Raw genomic sequence first — 17,759 nt, 5'->3', positions numbered from 1 at the left:
CCAATTGAGTGTCATAATTTTGCTACTAATAATTTACATGAGAGTATGTGAGAAATGGCATCATTTTGGCAAGGACTTAACAAGCCCACTTTATAAGGCTTGTAAATTTCAAATTGACCATTTGATGACTTGGAAAGTGAATATCACTACTTTTCATTGTCAATTCATTTATCATTTGAAAAAAAAAATGGTTCTTGGGTTCCTGTAATTTTACCACTCTGTGTAAAATGTATATTGCTGCTTATCATTGACATAGTCTTTTGTGTCAGGGAGGTGATGACATGACTTGCATTGAATTGGATTGGAGTGATGAAGGACTGTGCAAAGTCACCAGCCTCACTTTCTCCTCCAGAGCCATCTAGGTCCAGCGTCCAGATACTGATCAGGATGACTGGGGGTGGCCCAGGATGTAGTGGGAGACCTTGGCCTTTATAAGCTAAGGTCTTTTGAAGTTCTCACTTTGAATGAGGCAAATCCCAGTCATCCTGATCTATATCCCAACCCCTCCACTCCCCTCCCCAATTTTGATGGCTGAAACCTACATTGTTGTCTTGGGGTTTACAGGTCAGATTTCTTTCTCAAAGATCATGTCTTAAATCCAATTCATTTTTGGGTCCCATTGTTTGGACAACAATAAGTCTCTGCCCAAGCACCATTTTGGGCTCTCCTGCTTCAGAGTAAATGTAGATAATGTTTCTCTTTTGTCTAGCAAGCCTGAGGGTCTTCCCCTTCCAGTTTGATTTTTTTTGTTTTGTTTTTTGATTAAAGGGACCATCCCTTGACACAATTCTATAGTCTTTTAATGTTCTTAGGAAAGATAAGCTAAGTCTATATGGATCTCTGTAGACTACTGTGTGGGGGAAAATGACAGAATAGATTATAAAAATTGATATAGAACATACACTAGTATTAAGCAAATGATTTTATTTTACTTCATTTTTCAAATAAAACTTTTTTTCTTTCTTTTTTAGAGTAATGAAGTTGTCTACTACAATGCAAAAGATGATGTCAATGACGTAAGTGTTATGAAATTTGTTACAATTTGCAAAGAAATTATAATTCTTTTTCTTGGATTTATTTTTATAGGATAAATTGCAAGCAGCAATAGCTGCTTTCATCTAGGAGTTTTGTTGTATCAGGTACTGTAAGATAGTACAAGCAGATACTCATTATTGAGAATACAGCAAGGGCAAAATTTTATTGTTAATGTAACTTACGTGCAATTGTCAGTTCAATAAGCACTCATTAGTACTCAGATCAAGTGATATTGATATAGCCTATATATTTTATAGTATTAAATATCAAGTAATTAATCCATTCCTTCATAAAAATTACAACATTTTGTTATACAAAAAGTTCTGGATTTTCCCTACAATATCAGAGACAAAATCATAATCAATGTGGGGATGGGGTGGTAGATTTCATAAGAACTTACTGCATATCAGATACTGTGCTAAACTCTAGGGGGTTAAAAGAAAGGCAGAAACAGTACGTGTTCATATTTCAGCAGGGTGAGGGACAGCATATAAAAACAGGTACACAGAAGGTTGGCTGGTTGTTGTGCGTTGTTGAAGAGAATGAAAATGATATCCCTATGTTTGAGTTAAGTTTACAATGCCTCTGACTGTGGCTGATCAGACCAATATGAGCTTGGAATGCTCTAAGAAGGTAGGTGTAGAGTGCATGAAAAATAACCTTATAAGGGAAAATTAGGAAAGAAATGCTCAGTCTATATCATTCTCTTCAGATGATCCATGAAAGTAATTCTTAAACATTTTGTTCTTAGGGCTCCTTTGCAAACTTAAAAATTGTTAACCCCAAAGAGCCTCTATTTTGTGGGTTATATCTATTTACTGTAATAGGAATTATAACTAATACATTTCAAATGTATATATATATGTGTGTGTGTGTGTGTGTGTGTGTGTGTGTTTGTATTTACTAAAAAAATTAAAGTAAACCCATTACATGTTAATGTAGGTAGTATTTTTTAATGATGATATTTCCCCAAACAAAATAATAGTGAAAAGAGTAGCATTGTTTTACACATATTTGCAATCTAATGTCTGGCTTAATAGAAAACAGCTGGATTCTTATATGCACTTATACATTTAATATGTTGTGACTTTTGTTGGATAAAGTATATGGAGAAAATCTAGCCAGGCAGTTGGAAAATGCAATCATATTTTGATAAGCAAGTAATATTTTAGTATTAGCATGAAGATATTTTTGATCTTGGAGACCTAATTAAAGAGTCTCAGGTATCCCCAGGGTCCTTGGACTAGACTTTGAGAACATTTAACAATGGGATCCTTTTCCAGTAAATGAATAGGAAAGCCAGACCAGTTAGGAGTTTATCATAGGTATGACTAAAAAGAAAATTGTCCATTTTATGGAAAATTAGACCATGTATACTCTAAGATTCCTTAGAACTCTAAGATTTTATGAGTCATGATGGCTATAATCATCTGAAGAGATCTGATAAATAGTAAAGACCAAACAAACGGATGGTTTTATGTTCCTTATTCAGCATACATTGGCAAGCACCTGTCCAAGCAAAAAGATTGCTGTGGGCTGGAACAAATTCCCACACAGCTGATATAGTGAGTAGAGCATTGTGATCAATACAGGAATTTAATCTGTGCCTTATTCAGAAGAAGGATGATGGTGGTGATGGACAAGAATCTTGTATAAGAGTTAAGTGGAACTTGATAAAAATAAATGTACTGCTGCATCACCATTTTAGCTATATTAACCATCCATGTGGAAGGCCACATGATCAATTTCCCTGCTCTAATTGGTATTGATTGTGTACATGGATGAAATTAATGGCTAGGCTTTGCCATGATCCAATTTGACTTTATAGAAACAGCTTTAGGATTATCTTCCAATAGCTGCTGGGGGAGAAAAAATATGTTTACTTCAGTTGTCTTGATAGCTTTCAAAATATTCGTCTTGAAAAATCTTTATTTCTTTGTATTCCTTGCTACTCTAGCCTGCTACTGCAGGTTATACATGGCATAGATCACACAAACAGAAGCCCTCATACTGTGCCTATGTATTTTGGCAAAACATGAGAGAATTTACTCATGTCTATCAAAGTATTTTGCAAATGACAATTTACAACACCATTCTCATGGGATAGTATTCAGTGTACCATATCCCATTACGGTGTACTAAGGAATATGAATTCCTTCAAACATCTAAGAAGAAAGCAAACGAAATTGAAGACTGAATTTCCTTTGTTTTAAACTTTTTGTTCATTATTTCTGACAGTAAGTAGACTGCAGTGTATGAAATGTGTAATTGACAGGTATACTATCAAAAAAGCAGTTTGTACAGGTTGCTGCCCAGTGACTGCAAATAGGATATCCCCCCAGAAAGGTATATTTAATTTGTGAAAGGTCTGAGATTTTTGCATGCTCCTGTTTGGTCCATGGAGATTCATGTGGTTATCACTTGAAAGGACTATGAGAAATGGATCTGTGATAATGCCAAAGTGAACCACAAAATTTTTGTTATGCATCTTTAACAAGTCTTTTCAACTTTGAGAATCATCCTAGATATGCTTTGAGCATAGACATTCAGGGTATAATAAATGTATTAAAATGGACTCACTCTAAAGTAGTTGAGGTCATGTTATTGATGTCATTATGTTATTAATATTAGTAATAATATTATATTTATTAGGGCTACCAAAATATATCTTATAAAAAGATACCATCTACCTACTGATCCTTTTGACCAGTGTAACCTTCAGATGCATATGTGTAACTTTGGAGATCTTAAGACATGAGAGAATTTCTTTTTGCCTGACATAATTTTAAGGCAATTTGAACATTCAAATTGACAAGACAAAATAATTTAGTAAGAGTAAATAGAATGTCATTGTCACGTTAGAAGTTATTCTGTGAACTGTGTTGCAGGTCCAGAATCTCCCCCTTAAAAAAAAAAGAAAAGAAAAGAGTTTACTATGCCTTTACTGCCTGTAAGCATTGCTATATGACAAAAATTATACTATAATTTTTAAATTACATTATAGCTAATAGTCTCCCTAGAGATGTATTCTTCACTCACACCATTCAGAAATATTTCATAAATGATGTTTACAGGGCAGCTAGGTGGCACAGTGAATAGAGCACCAGCCCTGGAGTCAGGAGGACCTGAGTTCAAATCTGGCCTCTGTCATTTGACACTTACCAACTGTGTGACCTTGGGCAAGTCACTTAACCCCAATTGTGTTACCTTCTCCCCTCCAAAAAAAATAAAATAAAAATAAATAAATGTTTACTTTACTTTACAAGATAGGGTGAAATTTTCAAACTTTTTGGAGATATCCCAACTTTTTAAATCCTCTTTTTATTAAAGTTTTAATTCATAAAGCTATGCCAGAGATACTGATTGTATGTATGTATGCTACAATCAAAGACTGATCACATCTATACTGCAATTTATAATTTTCTGTAAACTAATGAAAAGAGATACATAGATCATTCAGAGCAAAACAATTTATTTCATTGGTTTTGCATATTAAATGAGAAAACAAAAAAAAAATCAATATGTAGAAAACTACCAGACTGCTTACCTCTATATTTCTCTAGTTTCTTGATATAGAGGTAAATTTAATTTTTGTTAAGTAAGCCTAATTACACTGGCAAATCTATGCCCTTTAAAAATGGGTATGCGCACCAGTTGCTAGTGAAAAGTTGCTATTGAATTCTTCACTATGAAGGTTCCTTATGCTGATTGGTTATAAACTCTTGATGGTTAAAACCCCAGCCTTGCACTCAATTCAATTCAACAGGAGTTTGTTGTGTCTAATATGACCTAGGAACTATACTAAGTCTTCAGGGTACAAAGAGAAAAAAACGTGGCCCTGCCCTCAAAACACTTATATTCTAGTAGAGAATGTTTTGGTAATGGAAAAGATAAGGGGAGGACCTTATTTAGGAGGTGGTACCCTAGCTGCCCTTTGAAGGAATCTAGGGACTCGTGATAAGAAGCACCATTCTGGGTACAGGAAACCACTAGTGCAAATGCATCATGGCAGGAAATACCATGTCTTGTATGAGGATAATGGATTAAGCTAGTTTGGTCTGAAAGGGGAATTTAACATTAGTTTGGAAGTATAGGTTGGAGCCAGAATGTGATGGGCTTCAAATTGAATACAGAGTAGTTTGTTTTATCCTGGAATCAGTAGGGAGCCATTGAAGCTTTTCAGTTAGGGGAGTAACATGTTTTTAGGGCATACCACTTGGACAGCAGAACACAAGGTGAATTGGAGAGGGGAATGATCACTTAGGAGGCTGCTGATTTTCCTCAGTAGTCTGAGCAGGTCCACTGAAGGCCAGCACAAGGGTGGTAGTAGCTGTGTGAATGAGAGGAGACAGAGTCAAGAGATAGTGTGGAAACAGAGTCCAGAGGATCTGAAATTCTGGTTTGACATAGAGGAGGTGGTAGAGAGGGAAAATGAAGAATTGAGGATACATGAGATTTCAAAGCTGGGTACCTGAGAGGTATATATATCTGTGAGTCATTGGAATAGATTTTATCATTGAATCATGGGAAGTGATGAGATCACTAAGAGAAAGGGGGTAAAGAAAGAGAAAAGAGGGAATGTGGGATGCATTCATGCATAAGGAATAGGACATGAATGATTTTCTAGGAAAGGAGACTGAATAAAGTATAGTCAGACAGGTAGAAGAAGAACCAGGAAAAAGTAGTGTCATGAAAAGCCAAGTTAGAGGTAGTGGTTCATACTAACACCTATTTTTTGAAATGTTCAAAAAGAAAGTCCAAGTGCTAAATAGAATGAATAGCAAATTGATAGAGATATGACAGATAAATAGATAGGTAATAAATGATAGATAGATAGTTGGATAGATAGATAGGAGTGAAAGGAATATATTCATGTTGATATATACAAGGCTATGATTCTTTTCTGGCTTAAAAAGGGGGAAACATTTTTACTGAAACACTGATAAGTGGATTTTATTATGGAAATGACATTTAGCATCTACTCTATAAATCAGTGTTAGTATTATGAAAATCAGATACAATAAGTCAGATTCTCCCATGCCTAAATTCCCCTTGGTTTGTGAATTAGGCAGTTTTGGAAAGCTATGTTCACTCTTCTGCACCACTGGGGTGCATTGAAATAGTAACTGGCTAAACAGACAAAGAACTTGACTAAAACATGTTTGGAAAACTTCTGAGGTAAAAAAATTACTCTAGGAAATAAGTATTAGGGTTTTTGTTTTTTGTTTTTTTGGTAAACCATGCATGAATGCAAATATCTTGGAATTAACTGACCGATGACTAGGAAATGGAGATATGATTTGGAGAGTCTAGACATTTGAAATCCTTACCCAATTGTGCCATTATGTATCTGTGTGATTTTAGGCAAATCATTAGATCTCTTTGGACTTCCATTTCTTTATGAGTAATGGCTTCAACTATAAAATGAGAGGAATTCAGGTGTTTGTAGTCAGGCTATGGGGGGGCGGGTTGTGGGGGGTGGGGGGTAGAAAGCCAACCTTAACCTGATAGCTCAAAACAACACCCTAACAAACTGTCTGAAATCTATTAGCTTTTACTAAAAAGGCAAATTCATCAGTCTGGAGTTGAAGAAGAAAATGACCAAATACCTCAGTGGAAATAAGGCAAAACTTAAGAACACAGACATCTTATACGGGGTATTCCTAAAGTCTGGACACATAGGCAAAAATGCATATTTTCAAGAAATGAAATGAATGAAATTTTCAACAACATTTTATTTAATTGGAATATTAACAAATAACAGCTTCAATATGATTTCCATCATTTGTGATGCAAAGGTTAATAGGCTTTGCAAGATTCATGTGAACTCGATGCAATAACTCCACATTGCTGTCAATTTTAGCACATTCACTCTTTATGCGTTAAATGAAGTTTGTTGCATTTGTGATATTCATTGAGAACACTTTCTCCTTTAGGACACCCCAGAAAAAGAAGTCAAGGGGGCTAAGATCTATTGATATTCCAAACATTTCAAAATAGGCATTTTTGCCTATATGTCCAGACTTTAAGGACACCCTGTACATATTCACAACTAATTTAATTACCTTAAACAGTGGGCTTTTCCCTATCTATGAGATCAGTGGTCTACTAAAGCATAATATATGTGTTCTAATCTAAATAACTATAAGTATTTTCAGTAATAAGAATAGTCTGAATAGTCTGACATTCAATACTGAATGTCAATTAAATGCTTATCCCAGTGAAAGTAACCCATTTTAATGTGTTTTGGTCAAGCATTCCTTCCAGATTGGCAGTGGTTCCTTAATTATCTAAAATTGTTTTTTCTTCCCAGGAAAGTTTTCACTAAATTGTCATTGAGTGTTTTACATGCTCTCCCTCCACAAAGGTTCTGCCTCATTAATTACTATTGATCTCACATTTACAAGCACATGTACTTAGTTATCAGATGGTGTTGAATAATATTAGATGTTTACTGACGCCTGGTTTGTAGGTATTGCATTGAAAGTAGTGTTGAATGTATCATTTTATGTGTTCTAATTCATCTATGTTGATAATGCTTTTCAGCTTTTAAACTTTGTCAACTAAGAAATCCTCAAAGTGACAGTGATAGTAGTATACTAAAGACTGGGACTAATTGTAAGATTTTCTAGTATAGTGGATAGAGAGCTGGCCTTGAAGCCAGGAACACTTGGGTTGAAGTGCCACCTCCTACACGTACTCTGTTCCCTGGCAAAGTTGCTTAACTCCTCAGTGATCTAGGCAACTCCAAGACTTATAAGTTACTGAGAAATTGCAACCAAGATGATACTTCTGCCCCCTCATATGGCTATTTAAGCTATCAACCTCTCCTCTTACCTGTTAGAGTAGCCTGAAACTTGGGTGCCATTTGGAAAATCCCCACTCTCAGCCTACTCACACCCTTACCCCTAGATTATCCTGTCACAGCAGCAAGTTCCCATTGTCAAGGTGGGCTATGTACTCTGGGGCAGTGAGGGAGCTCCACAGCCTAAGCGGACATGGACGAATTGTGATCTCCATCTCCTAACCAGAGGCGGAAACCTACAGCCTCATGGCCACATGTGGCCCTCTAGGTCCTCAAGTGTAGCCCTTTGACTGAATCCAAACTTAGGCTGCACTTGAGGACCTAGAGGGTCACATGTGGCCTCTAGGCCACAGGTTCCCCACCTCTGTGACCTAACCCATTCTTTTTCTGAACTTCCATGTTCCATGTTGAGATCACCGCTATTCTTCTAGTGCCCCAGATTCTCAACCTTCTCTTTCCTCGTCTCTTCACTTAGTGCTCCTAATCACATTTTAATTGCCAACTCTTTTGACCTTTTCAAAATCCTAAAAGTTCCTGTTTTCTCTACGTAATTTGACATATGACCACACCTTGTTCCTAAAAAAATCTTTTCTCTATAGGTGACAGAAAACAATGTGTGTTACTTTTAAAAACCCTCATATCTGCACAGTTTATGTGCAAATATAATTGGACATATCATTTTCCAACTTGTTTAAAAACTTCCCAAATGATTTTCAGTAGATTTTGCAGCCATTTTACATTTATAAAAATGCAACAACTTTCCATTAGTTTTCAAGAGTAACTGGTTGAAGTCAGAGAAAGATGGACATTTACTAGTGGAATTTCAACAAAAACCATAGCATAATTAGTGGATTGGATTGAAAAATTAACATTATGAAGTATACATGCAGGGATAGATGCACTTTTCCCATTATCATCTGTGCATAACTTTGTGGCATCTCAACCATGACAACCTTTAAAACCAAATATCAACATAAAGAGTATTTAGAATCAGAAGTTTGAATTATTAAATCTGAAAGTATTAAAAAATTTATAATTTAGAGTATTCCAACATTTCAGTCTCACTAAAATATCATTATTGGTAATATAGTGACGAGAATAAACTTTATACCATTAAATAATATATTAGTTACAAAATGTTGTTTCATTTCTATCTTATTGTTTTACATTTCTACTTTGTGTAATTTTTATAGTGAGCATAATCATTAATCAGTAGTTCAGGTGCTTCATAAATAATTAATATAAAGATATTGGGTTACATGCTCAAAATTTTTTCTTATGCTGTGACTGACCAAAAAAGTTTGGACAGTATTGTAACATTAACACTGCCTCTTTTGAAAAGCAGATTTAATTAAATCTATATAATTAAATTACTTTAAAATAGATTTATATTTTTATTTTTATATTATTATTTATTATTATATTACTTACTCTTTCTCCTCCCACCCCCACTGAAAGCTATCTCAACAAAGATTTTTTAAAAGGAAGAAGAGAAATTTGTCAATACATCAACAAAAATCTCATATGTTATATCCTATCCCTTGTGCACCCACATGTGTAAAAAAGCAGGGTGTCATATCTTTGTATGCCATGTTTGGGATGGGACTAAGCTTATTTATAATTACACAACATTCATTTTAAATTAGATTGTGGCAGTTCTTTCTATTTACATTTATATAGCCACTGTACACATTTTTTCTGGTTCTACTTGCTTCACCTTATCTTAGATCATGTAATTCTTTATATGTTTCTCCATAGTCATCATCTCTGTCATTAAGCAAAATAGTATTCCATTGTTCAGTTAGCCAACAAATAAACATTTATTAAGCACCCACTATGTCTTAGGCACAGTGCTAAGCACTGGGGACACAAATATATGTGTGTGTATACATATATATGCGTGTATGTATATACATATATATTTTTAAAAAGATTCCATACTCTCTAGGAACTTACAGTCTAATGGAGAAGACTGTATATGAAAGGAAGTTGAAAAGTGGGATGGGGAGGGAGCAGAAGGTAAGAGAAGATAACTGGCATGGGGCATGATGGGAAAGTCTGAAGGTGTCAGCCAGATGACAAATGGGAATAAGACTATCTTGGGCCCCCTCTTTAAATGGAATGGTTAGATGTCATGCTTCTGCCTTCCAGGTAGAGGAGCTGAGGATACTAATGGTGTGAGTACCAAGGCTGATTTGATCTTCAGAACAATGGGGATACCACAATTTGTTTAGCAATTCTCTGATGATGGACAGGTTCTTTGTTCTCCATTCTTAGATACCACAAAAAGTGCTGTTATAATTTTTTTATTCTATGTAGACTTTCTTTTTGTCAGTGACGTCCTTGGGGCTGTATACCTAGCAGCACAATCTTTGGGCCTAAAGGTATATACATTTGAGCTCCTTTATCTGAATAATTCCAAACTGCCTTTCAGAATTACACTAATTTACAATTCCACCAACAATACATTAGCGTGCTTATCTTTCCATAACCCTTCTAACATTGACTATTTTCCTTCTTTTTTATGTGCCATTTGCTTGGGGTTGAGGTGAAACCATTAGGTTATTTTGATTTGCATTTCTCTTACTACTAGTGATCTGGAGTTTTCTTTAATATGATATTTTGTTTGCAGTTCTTTGAGAACTCTTTGTTCATATCCTTTGATCACTTATCAATTAGGGTATGGACTTTAATCTTATACATTTCTTTGAGTTGTTTATATATGTTGAATTATATACTTTTATTAGAGATATGTGGCAGAAAAGATTTTTCCCCTGTTGACCACTTCTTTTCTCATCCTAGATGCATTGATTTTGTTTGTGCAAGCCCTTTTTAATTTCTTATAGTCAGAATTGTCTATTTTGACTTTTTCAATTGCTTCTATTCACTACTTCACTAAGAATTTATTTCTTACCCATTGCTGTGAAAGGAATATATTCTTACCATTCTTTCTCTTCCTTGTTTGCTTATTCTTCTTCCTTTTCCAGGCCTCTTAATGTAGGCAAGGTCAAAGAATTTTCTTTGTGGACCTCTCTCTCTTTTTATCCCAAAATGTGTATTGATATATTTTGGCGGATCCAACACCATCCTCATGTTGACTACTCCTGAATTTAGATTTTCTTCTGAGTTTGGAAGAAGTCAATATATAAGTAATTATTGAATCTGACAATATGCATGAGCACATGGTTCCACTTTTTTGCATTTCTCCATCTGGGTAGCCCAATGGCACATCAAGATTAATGTGTCTACAACTAAGTCTATGACCTTCCCCAGAAATTATCTCTACTCATTTACTTCCCAGTAATCTATGATTGCTAATTTAGGGTTATTCACTATAGTAAATGAAATGAGAATTCCTTAATTTCAATGAATTTGAAAACGAGGTAGAGACTTGATCCATTTCTTCTCTATATTTCTTTTTCTTCATTTGATAGAAAATTCCTTTGCAAATGAGTGATTATGTAGTAAATGCAATTCTTTCTACTACGAAGAAGAAAAAGAAAAATTACATATCCAAAAAATATTTATTGAAGCATATTCCCTGCAGCAAGCTGGAAATAGGCGGGGGTACACTGTGGTGCACCAACTCTCTAGATTGTAATGAAATGGCAGTTCTAAAGATAGTTTCCTATCTTTCCCTTTCTGTATAGGAAAAAAAAATCACATCTTTTATGTATATTCGAGTTTCTCCCTCCTTTTGGAGGAATTCCATGATTGTGGTTGGTCAGTCAGTCAGTCCACATATTTATTAAGCATTTAATATGTACTAGGCAAAGTGTTATTTGCTGCCACCACTTATAGTCCACATTTTGAGATAATTAAGCACATTCACTAATAGAGCAGGAAGAGAATATGAATGGTAATTGTTTTTTACTTACTCAACATTGGCTAACAAGGAGGAAATTGAGGCATATATGTATATGTGTGTGTGTGTGTGCATATATATAAAGGGGGCATGCAAGAGAGCTTATTGACAGGTTTTAGGAGTGGAAACAAAAAGTAATGTCCAGTTAACACATGCCAAGTGTTTGACATTAGGTTATTCCCAATACTTGAGTTTCCCCCTTATCCTGGGGATTCAACATGTAAGATGCAAACTCAGGTACTTTAGGGAAAGTGGAATAAACTTCCCATTGCACAAAGATTGCAAGAAGATAGGTCTTTCTTATAATAATATAGTGGAGAAAAACTATACAAAAATCATATATAATAGAAAACCTCAAATCACTATTGTAAAACAAATTTGATGTCGGGGGATAAGCAGTACCAGCAGCAGGTATAAAACATTCTACAATCATTGCTTCTCTTTTTTCTGCCTTGGATCAAACAGGCCCATATAACAATTATAAAAAGTAACTATATGGTCATCTCCCTTTTCCTGCCCTTTAGCACCTGGTAAGATCTCCCAGAAAATGCTATCCCGAGACCTGCCTTTATCCCCATTTGACTCCCCTTCCGTGTACTCTTCCCTCTCTTTTAAAAAGTATCACCTATTTGGGGCAGCTAGTTAGCACAGTAGATAGAACACTGGCCCTGGAGTCAGGAGGACCTGAGTTCAAATTCAGCTGCAGAAACTTGGCTCTACCTGTGTAACCCCAAGCAAGTCACTTAACCCCAATTTCCTTGCCCCCCCAAAATAAAACATTGGACCTAAATTTTTGCAGAATGTTGTTTATTGGCCATGTAACCTTTGCAAGGGATCTTGAGATCTTGATACAAATTCTACTTACAGCAAGATTAATCTTTTTTGTGGGAGTCTTTTTTTTCAGCAGGTGGGCTCCTCTAGAAAGGTTTAAATCAACAGTATTTCATTTTCAGTCAGTCTCTGAAGTTATTGATCTCTGCTCTGGACCAATTGGTGGGCAAGATTCTCCCTGGGTTCCCCTGGATCCTAAGTAGAGAAATACTACAACAATAGTTAAATGTAAATATGTACATGTAAATATACATTTTATTGTAAATAATATTAATTCATCTGCATTCTTAAGAGTCAAGAAGAATTTCACTTGTAAATACAAAAATGTAAGAAGCAAAACCACATCTTTATACACATAATAAAAAGTTGTAGAGCTATAGGGACCAGAAATTATGGGAAGTGTTATAGCAGTTAAAGATTTTTTGGATGTCACAATTGTAACTTGGGACATCTATGATTTCTTTTTCTTCCTCATCCCTCATATCCCATTAGTCTCTCAAATACATTGATTTTATTTGTCAAATATATTTTTGGTTGTTGTATATGTGTCAAGTGTTTATGGAAATAATTGAAGTGTTTATTCATTAGTAAATATTTAGATACAGGTTTATGTTAACAGTCAGTACAGAAATGCTGATTTCCAAATTGGTGCTATTATTTGCAAGCCAGGTAATTAGCTGGTTTAAAATTATAAATAATTCATTTTCTTCACCAGCAGATAGATGAGAGGAATTTATTGGCTAAGTGGGAGAACTGGGTGAATTTGTAAATTATTTTCAAATGTAATATTAAAATTTATTTCCTTTTGTTTACCTGGTGCAAGGGGTGCATTAGTAGGAGACAGGATGGCAGCTGGTAAGAGTGACTGTCATCTCTGGTTCCATCAGCTACTAGTCAGCTCCTTATCATTCATCTAATGGCCAATTAGCAGGTCTTAGCACATAATTAAAGACCACTGTAAATTGTAACAGAAGGGCCACTGCTGGTTCAAGAAGCAATATATGGAATGAGGACAAAAATACTTGTATATGGTTAGTTCAGGTAAGTTGGTAATCTGGGTTTTGAGGTCCATGTGGATCTGACATCTAGGCTACTCTACTGAGAGAGAAAGTCATTTAAAAACTTTTAGGTATTCCAGCCAAAATCAGATCTGCTCTTTGGTTCTGCCAATAAACTAGAGCATACTATAATCGGCTGTATTTTAGAATTGGAGCCGTAATTCTATTTATGATTTCTGAGTTGACATCAGTAAGTTTTATTATTGCTTTAGGATTAATTTAACTCTATCTTAATGTATGAGTGTGTGTAATTTGTGTGAAAGTGTTACTGTATTTCATGATTTTTCCTTTTTGTCTTACAACAATGTCATTTCATTTAACTTATTAAACATTTATTATAATACACATACAAATTTTATAATGACAAAGTAGAATCTTGCTAAAAAAAATCAGGAGAATAAAAACATGATTAAAGAACAACATTGAAAAGCCCTTTCCCTGTATGTGTTGACTTGGATAAAACAAATGAGAAGATACAATGGGGAAAAAAAGTTCCCATTTCTTCCATGAAATTTAAATCAAAGTTGCCCTTAAAGCTGAAATTTTGTATTGCCATTTAATTGCTCTAAGGCATCTGTTTAAGGGGTTTGTAAAACTCCCAAAAGATCAGCAAACATAAATTTCCCCAGAATTCTCTTATTCTGCCAAGTTGGTGTACTAAAAAAATCCTGGCATAAACAAAAGGATCATTACAAACTCTTATTAACTTACTTCTAAGACCTATGTTGCTGACTAAAGACCAAATGACATCTGTTTACCCTAGAACTCCCATGATTTTTGAGCTCACTTGATTTATTTGCAGCATTTGATTTTATTGATTGTATTGTGTTATTCTGCACTTATCTGGGACATTGAACTAATCTTTTGGATTCCCTTGAATATTTCTTCTATTTACTTCATATTTTGCCTTAGTAGAGTCATGTCAGTATAAATACTAATACATAAAGGGAGCCCCAAATGTAATATACAGTGCATCCTGAGTAATTTGTGGAGTTTTCACATATTTATCTTTTATCTGTTAGATACAGATAAACTTGATTATAGGGTGTTATTGTTTGCATATAGTGAAAGGAAGAGTCCACATTTAAATGGCACTTCTGGCATTTTTCTCAGGAAAGGGAGCAAGAGAGTGAGAGCAAGGAAGTTTTTAATAAAGGGGATATAATGATCACCCCAAATTACATGCAAGGGATTTTCAAAAATATGTTTTCTTGTAGCAGCTCCATCATGTATAGGAGAGAGTGCTAGGCATGTCATCAGGGATACCTGGGTTCACATACTCCCTCTCACACTTTAATAGCTGTGTGACCCTGAGAAAGTTACTTAACCTTTTTATATCTCCTAATTTGTGCACCTTCCTATGATTTACCTGCCATGTAGCAGTTGTAATGGGTGTTGGTAAAGGGAGGTACTTTAGTTGAAGTCCCCCACACTTACAAAAATCACGGATTGCTTTTTTTTTCTCAGTTAATTAATTATATATTGTAGATTTTTTTTTTTGCTAGAGTTATATGTTAAGGTAACTTCTTCTAGTTGATATCAATATCCGTAATTATTTCAAATAGGACCCATTTTCTAAGAATCATTCAAAAAACAAGCCCCTAGGTGATAGAGGTACCTGTACAAAAATAAAACAACTCCCCCTTGCCATGAGCTTATAGTCTAATTCTAAAAAATGATGAGAAAGATGCTGATTATGAGCAGATTTTTTAAAATTTGTTGATATCTTTTGTTTTTATATCATCTTCATTTCCAAATACAGTCCTCCCCACTCCTATGCAAGGAGCTCTACCTTGTAACAAAAATAAATCAAGAGATAAATAGATGAGTGAATGAATGAAAAAGAAAAGAACAAAAACACCATAGCAAAGCCAACCAGCACAGCAGCTATCTCCAATGGTCCATTTAACATTCTACAACCCCAGTTCTTAACCTCAGCAAAAAGAAGAATTTACATTTTTTCAACTCTTCTTGGGACCAAGTAACAAGTATTTTAGTGACGAATTCAATCTGTATCTATACACTCAAGTGTTTCAACTTGTCTGACTGAACTGACAGACAATTAACCAAGCCCATCTTTTGATTTTCTTTTTCCTTGAACTGAGTCATTCTTTTAGGAAACTAAAAGGTAAATTCAGTTGCAATGTTTCCATTGGTCTTGTGTAGAGACACAGGCTTCATTATTTGTCATGTAGAAATGTTAACGATTCAGATTTATGTAACACTTTCTATCTTAAATATATTTTCCACATAATGACCCTATGGTGTAGATCACACAAATACTTCAAGACTCAGAGAACAGAAGTAACTTTCCATAGATAGTCACATATTATAAATCAATTAGCAAACATTTGTTAAACTCCTATGAGTCAGGCAATATGCTTCATCTTGGAGAGACAAAAATCAATCATTTTCAAAAACTTTACATTCAGTTGAAGCAAGCTATGTATAGACATATAAATAAATATAAAATGAATGAAAAAGAAATGCAAAATCATGTTTTTGGAGAGAGGGGTTCAGCTAATAGTTGGAGTATCAAGAAATCTTAGATAGAAGTTGGTAATTAAGCAAAGGAGTGCTAGGGATTCTAAGAGGTGAGGTGATGAGAGCATGGAGAACAAGCAGCTTCTCCAATGGCGCAGATCAGGAAGGAAATGTGGTAAAGGAGAAACAACAAGTGTGTGGATGGACGATGGCATGTGTCAAGGGAACTAAAGCATAAATTGAGAAAAGTAGACTTGTAGACAGGTTCTTTTAATGCCAAATAAGGGAATTTTTATTCAATTCCAATGGTAATAAAGAGCCACAGGAGTTTTATGAAATAATCAGAGCTCTGTATTTGGAAGATCATTTTGACATCTGTATGGATGATAGATCAGGGAAGGAAGAGACTTGAAAAGGTTAGGCACATTAGGATGATAGTACAATAATTTAAGCAAGAAGTAGATGATGATGGAAGATGGATAAGAAGAGTTAAAATGGGTGGGAATCTCAAGTTTGGATTCAGTCAAAGGGCCACACTTGAGGACCTAGAGGGCCACATATGGCCTTGAGGCCCCAGGTTCCCCACCCCTGAATTAGGTGATGGTTGAGGGAGATATGTTGGAATTTGGCAACTAACTGAATATAGGAATGAGGGAGAATGGAGGAGTCCATGATGACTTCTTGTTTGATAGCTTGGATGACCTGGATGACTACCAAGACGATAATGCCCTCCATCGATAAAGAGAAGTTACGAAGAAAGGTAGGTTTACAAAACAAAATGACCTCCTTTATAGGTCTTTTTCACTTATTGCTGCTTTAGGCCCTTCTCAGTTCTTGCTTGGAGAATTATAGTAACAATAGGTCTCCCGGCATCCCTTTTCTCCTTTCTCCAAGATATCTGCCACCCAGTGGCCAGAGTGATCTTAAAGCATGGCTCCAGAAGCTGCAATGTTTCCCACTTGTCTCAAAAATCAAATACAAACTTTGGTTGTTGGGTAGCTTTTAAAGCCCTTTGCCTTCTGGCTTCACCCTTCCTTTTTAGGTTTGTCTCATGTTAATCTGCACCATACGTTCTAGTCAACCTGACCTGTTGTTCTTGCTGTTCCTCACAAATAATAAATGATCTCCTGTCCATGTGTCTTTGCACATACTGTTCCTCAAGCCTGGAATGCCACATTTCCTCTTTTCCTCTTTTCTGCCTTTTGGAATCCCTTGTTGCTCAGTCATTTCAGTCATATCTGATTCTTTGTGACCCCATTTGGAGTTTTCTTGGCAGAGATACTGGAGTGGTTTGCCATTTCCTTTTCCAGCTCATTTTAGAGATGAGGAAACTGAGGCAAACAGGACTAAGCAACTCACCCAGGGAATCCTTACCTTTCTTGAAAGAGTGTTATCCTGTACAGGAAGTTTTTTCCAATCCCCACCTCTTCCTCCCCCACCCACTTGTTAGTGCTTTCCTGCTAGCCTTTCAGAAATCATTTTCTACACTATATATATATGTGTATATATATATATATATATATATATATATATACACACACACACACACACACATACATATACATATATGTACACACACACACACACACATATATATATATATTTGCATAGATACAAAGTAATTCTCAGAGATAAGCAGGAAAACAATGAGTGCTATAGAATATGTCCTATGTACAATCCT

The 17,759-nt window shown here is 35.2% G+C and overlaps 1 protein-coding gene across 3 annotated transcripts in view; it reads left to right on the top strand.

The window, feature by feature from the left end:
• Positions 1-17,759, top strand: part of CACNA2D1 (calcium voltage-gated channel auxiliary subunit alpha2delta 1) — a 676,615-nt gene that overhangs the window by 401,857 nt on the left and 256,999 nt on the right. For all 3 annotated transcript variants that reach the window (XM_036759223.1, XM_036759222.1, XM_036759224.1), the window contains exon 5: positions 972-1,016. In XM_036759223.1, the coding sequence (XP_036615118.1) occupies positions 972-1,016 (45 nt within the window). The remainder of the gene's footprint in view (positions 1-971; positions 1,017-17,759) is intronic.

This window comes from Trichosurus vulpecula, chromosome 5, assembly GCF_011100635.1.
Source record: "Trichosurus vulpecula isolate mTriVul1 chromosome 5, mTriVul1.pri, whole genome shotgun sequence".
NCBI lineage: Eukaryota > Metazoa > Chordata > Mammalia > Diprotodontia > Phalangeridae > Trichosurus > Trichosurus vulpecula.
Note: the sequence above shows the minus strand (reverse complement) of the source record. Positions and strands in the feature narration are given on the sequence as shown.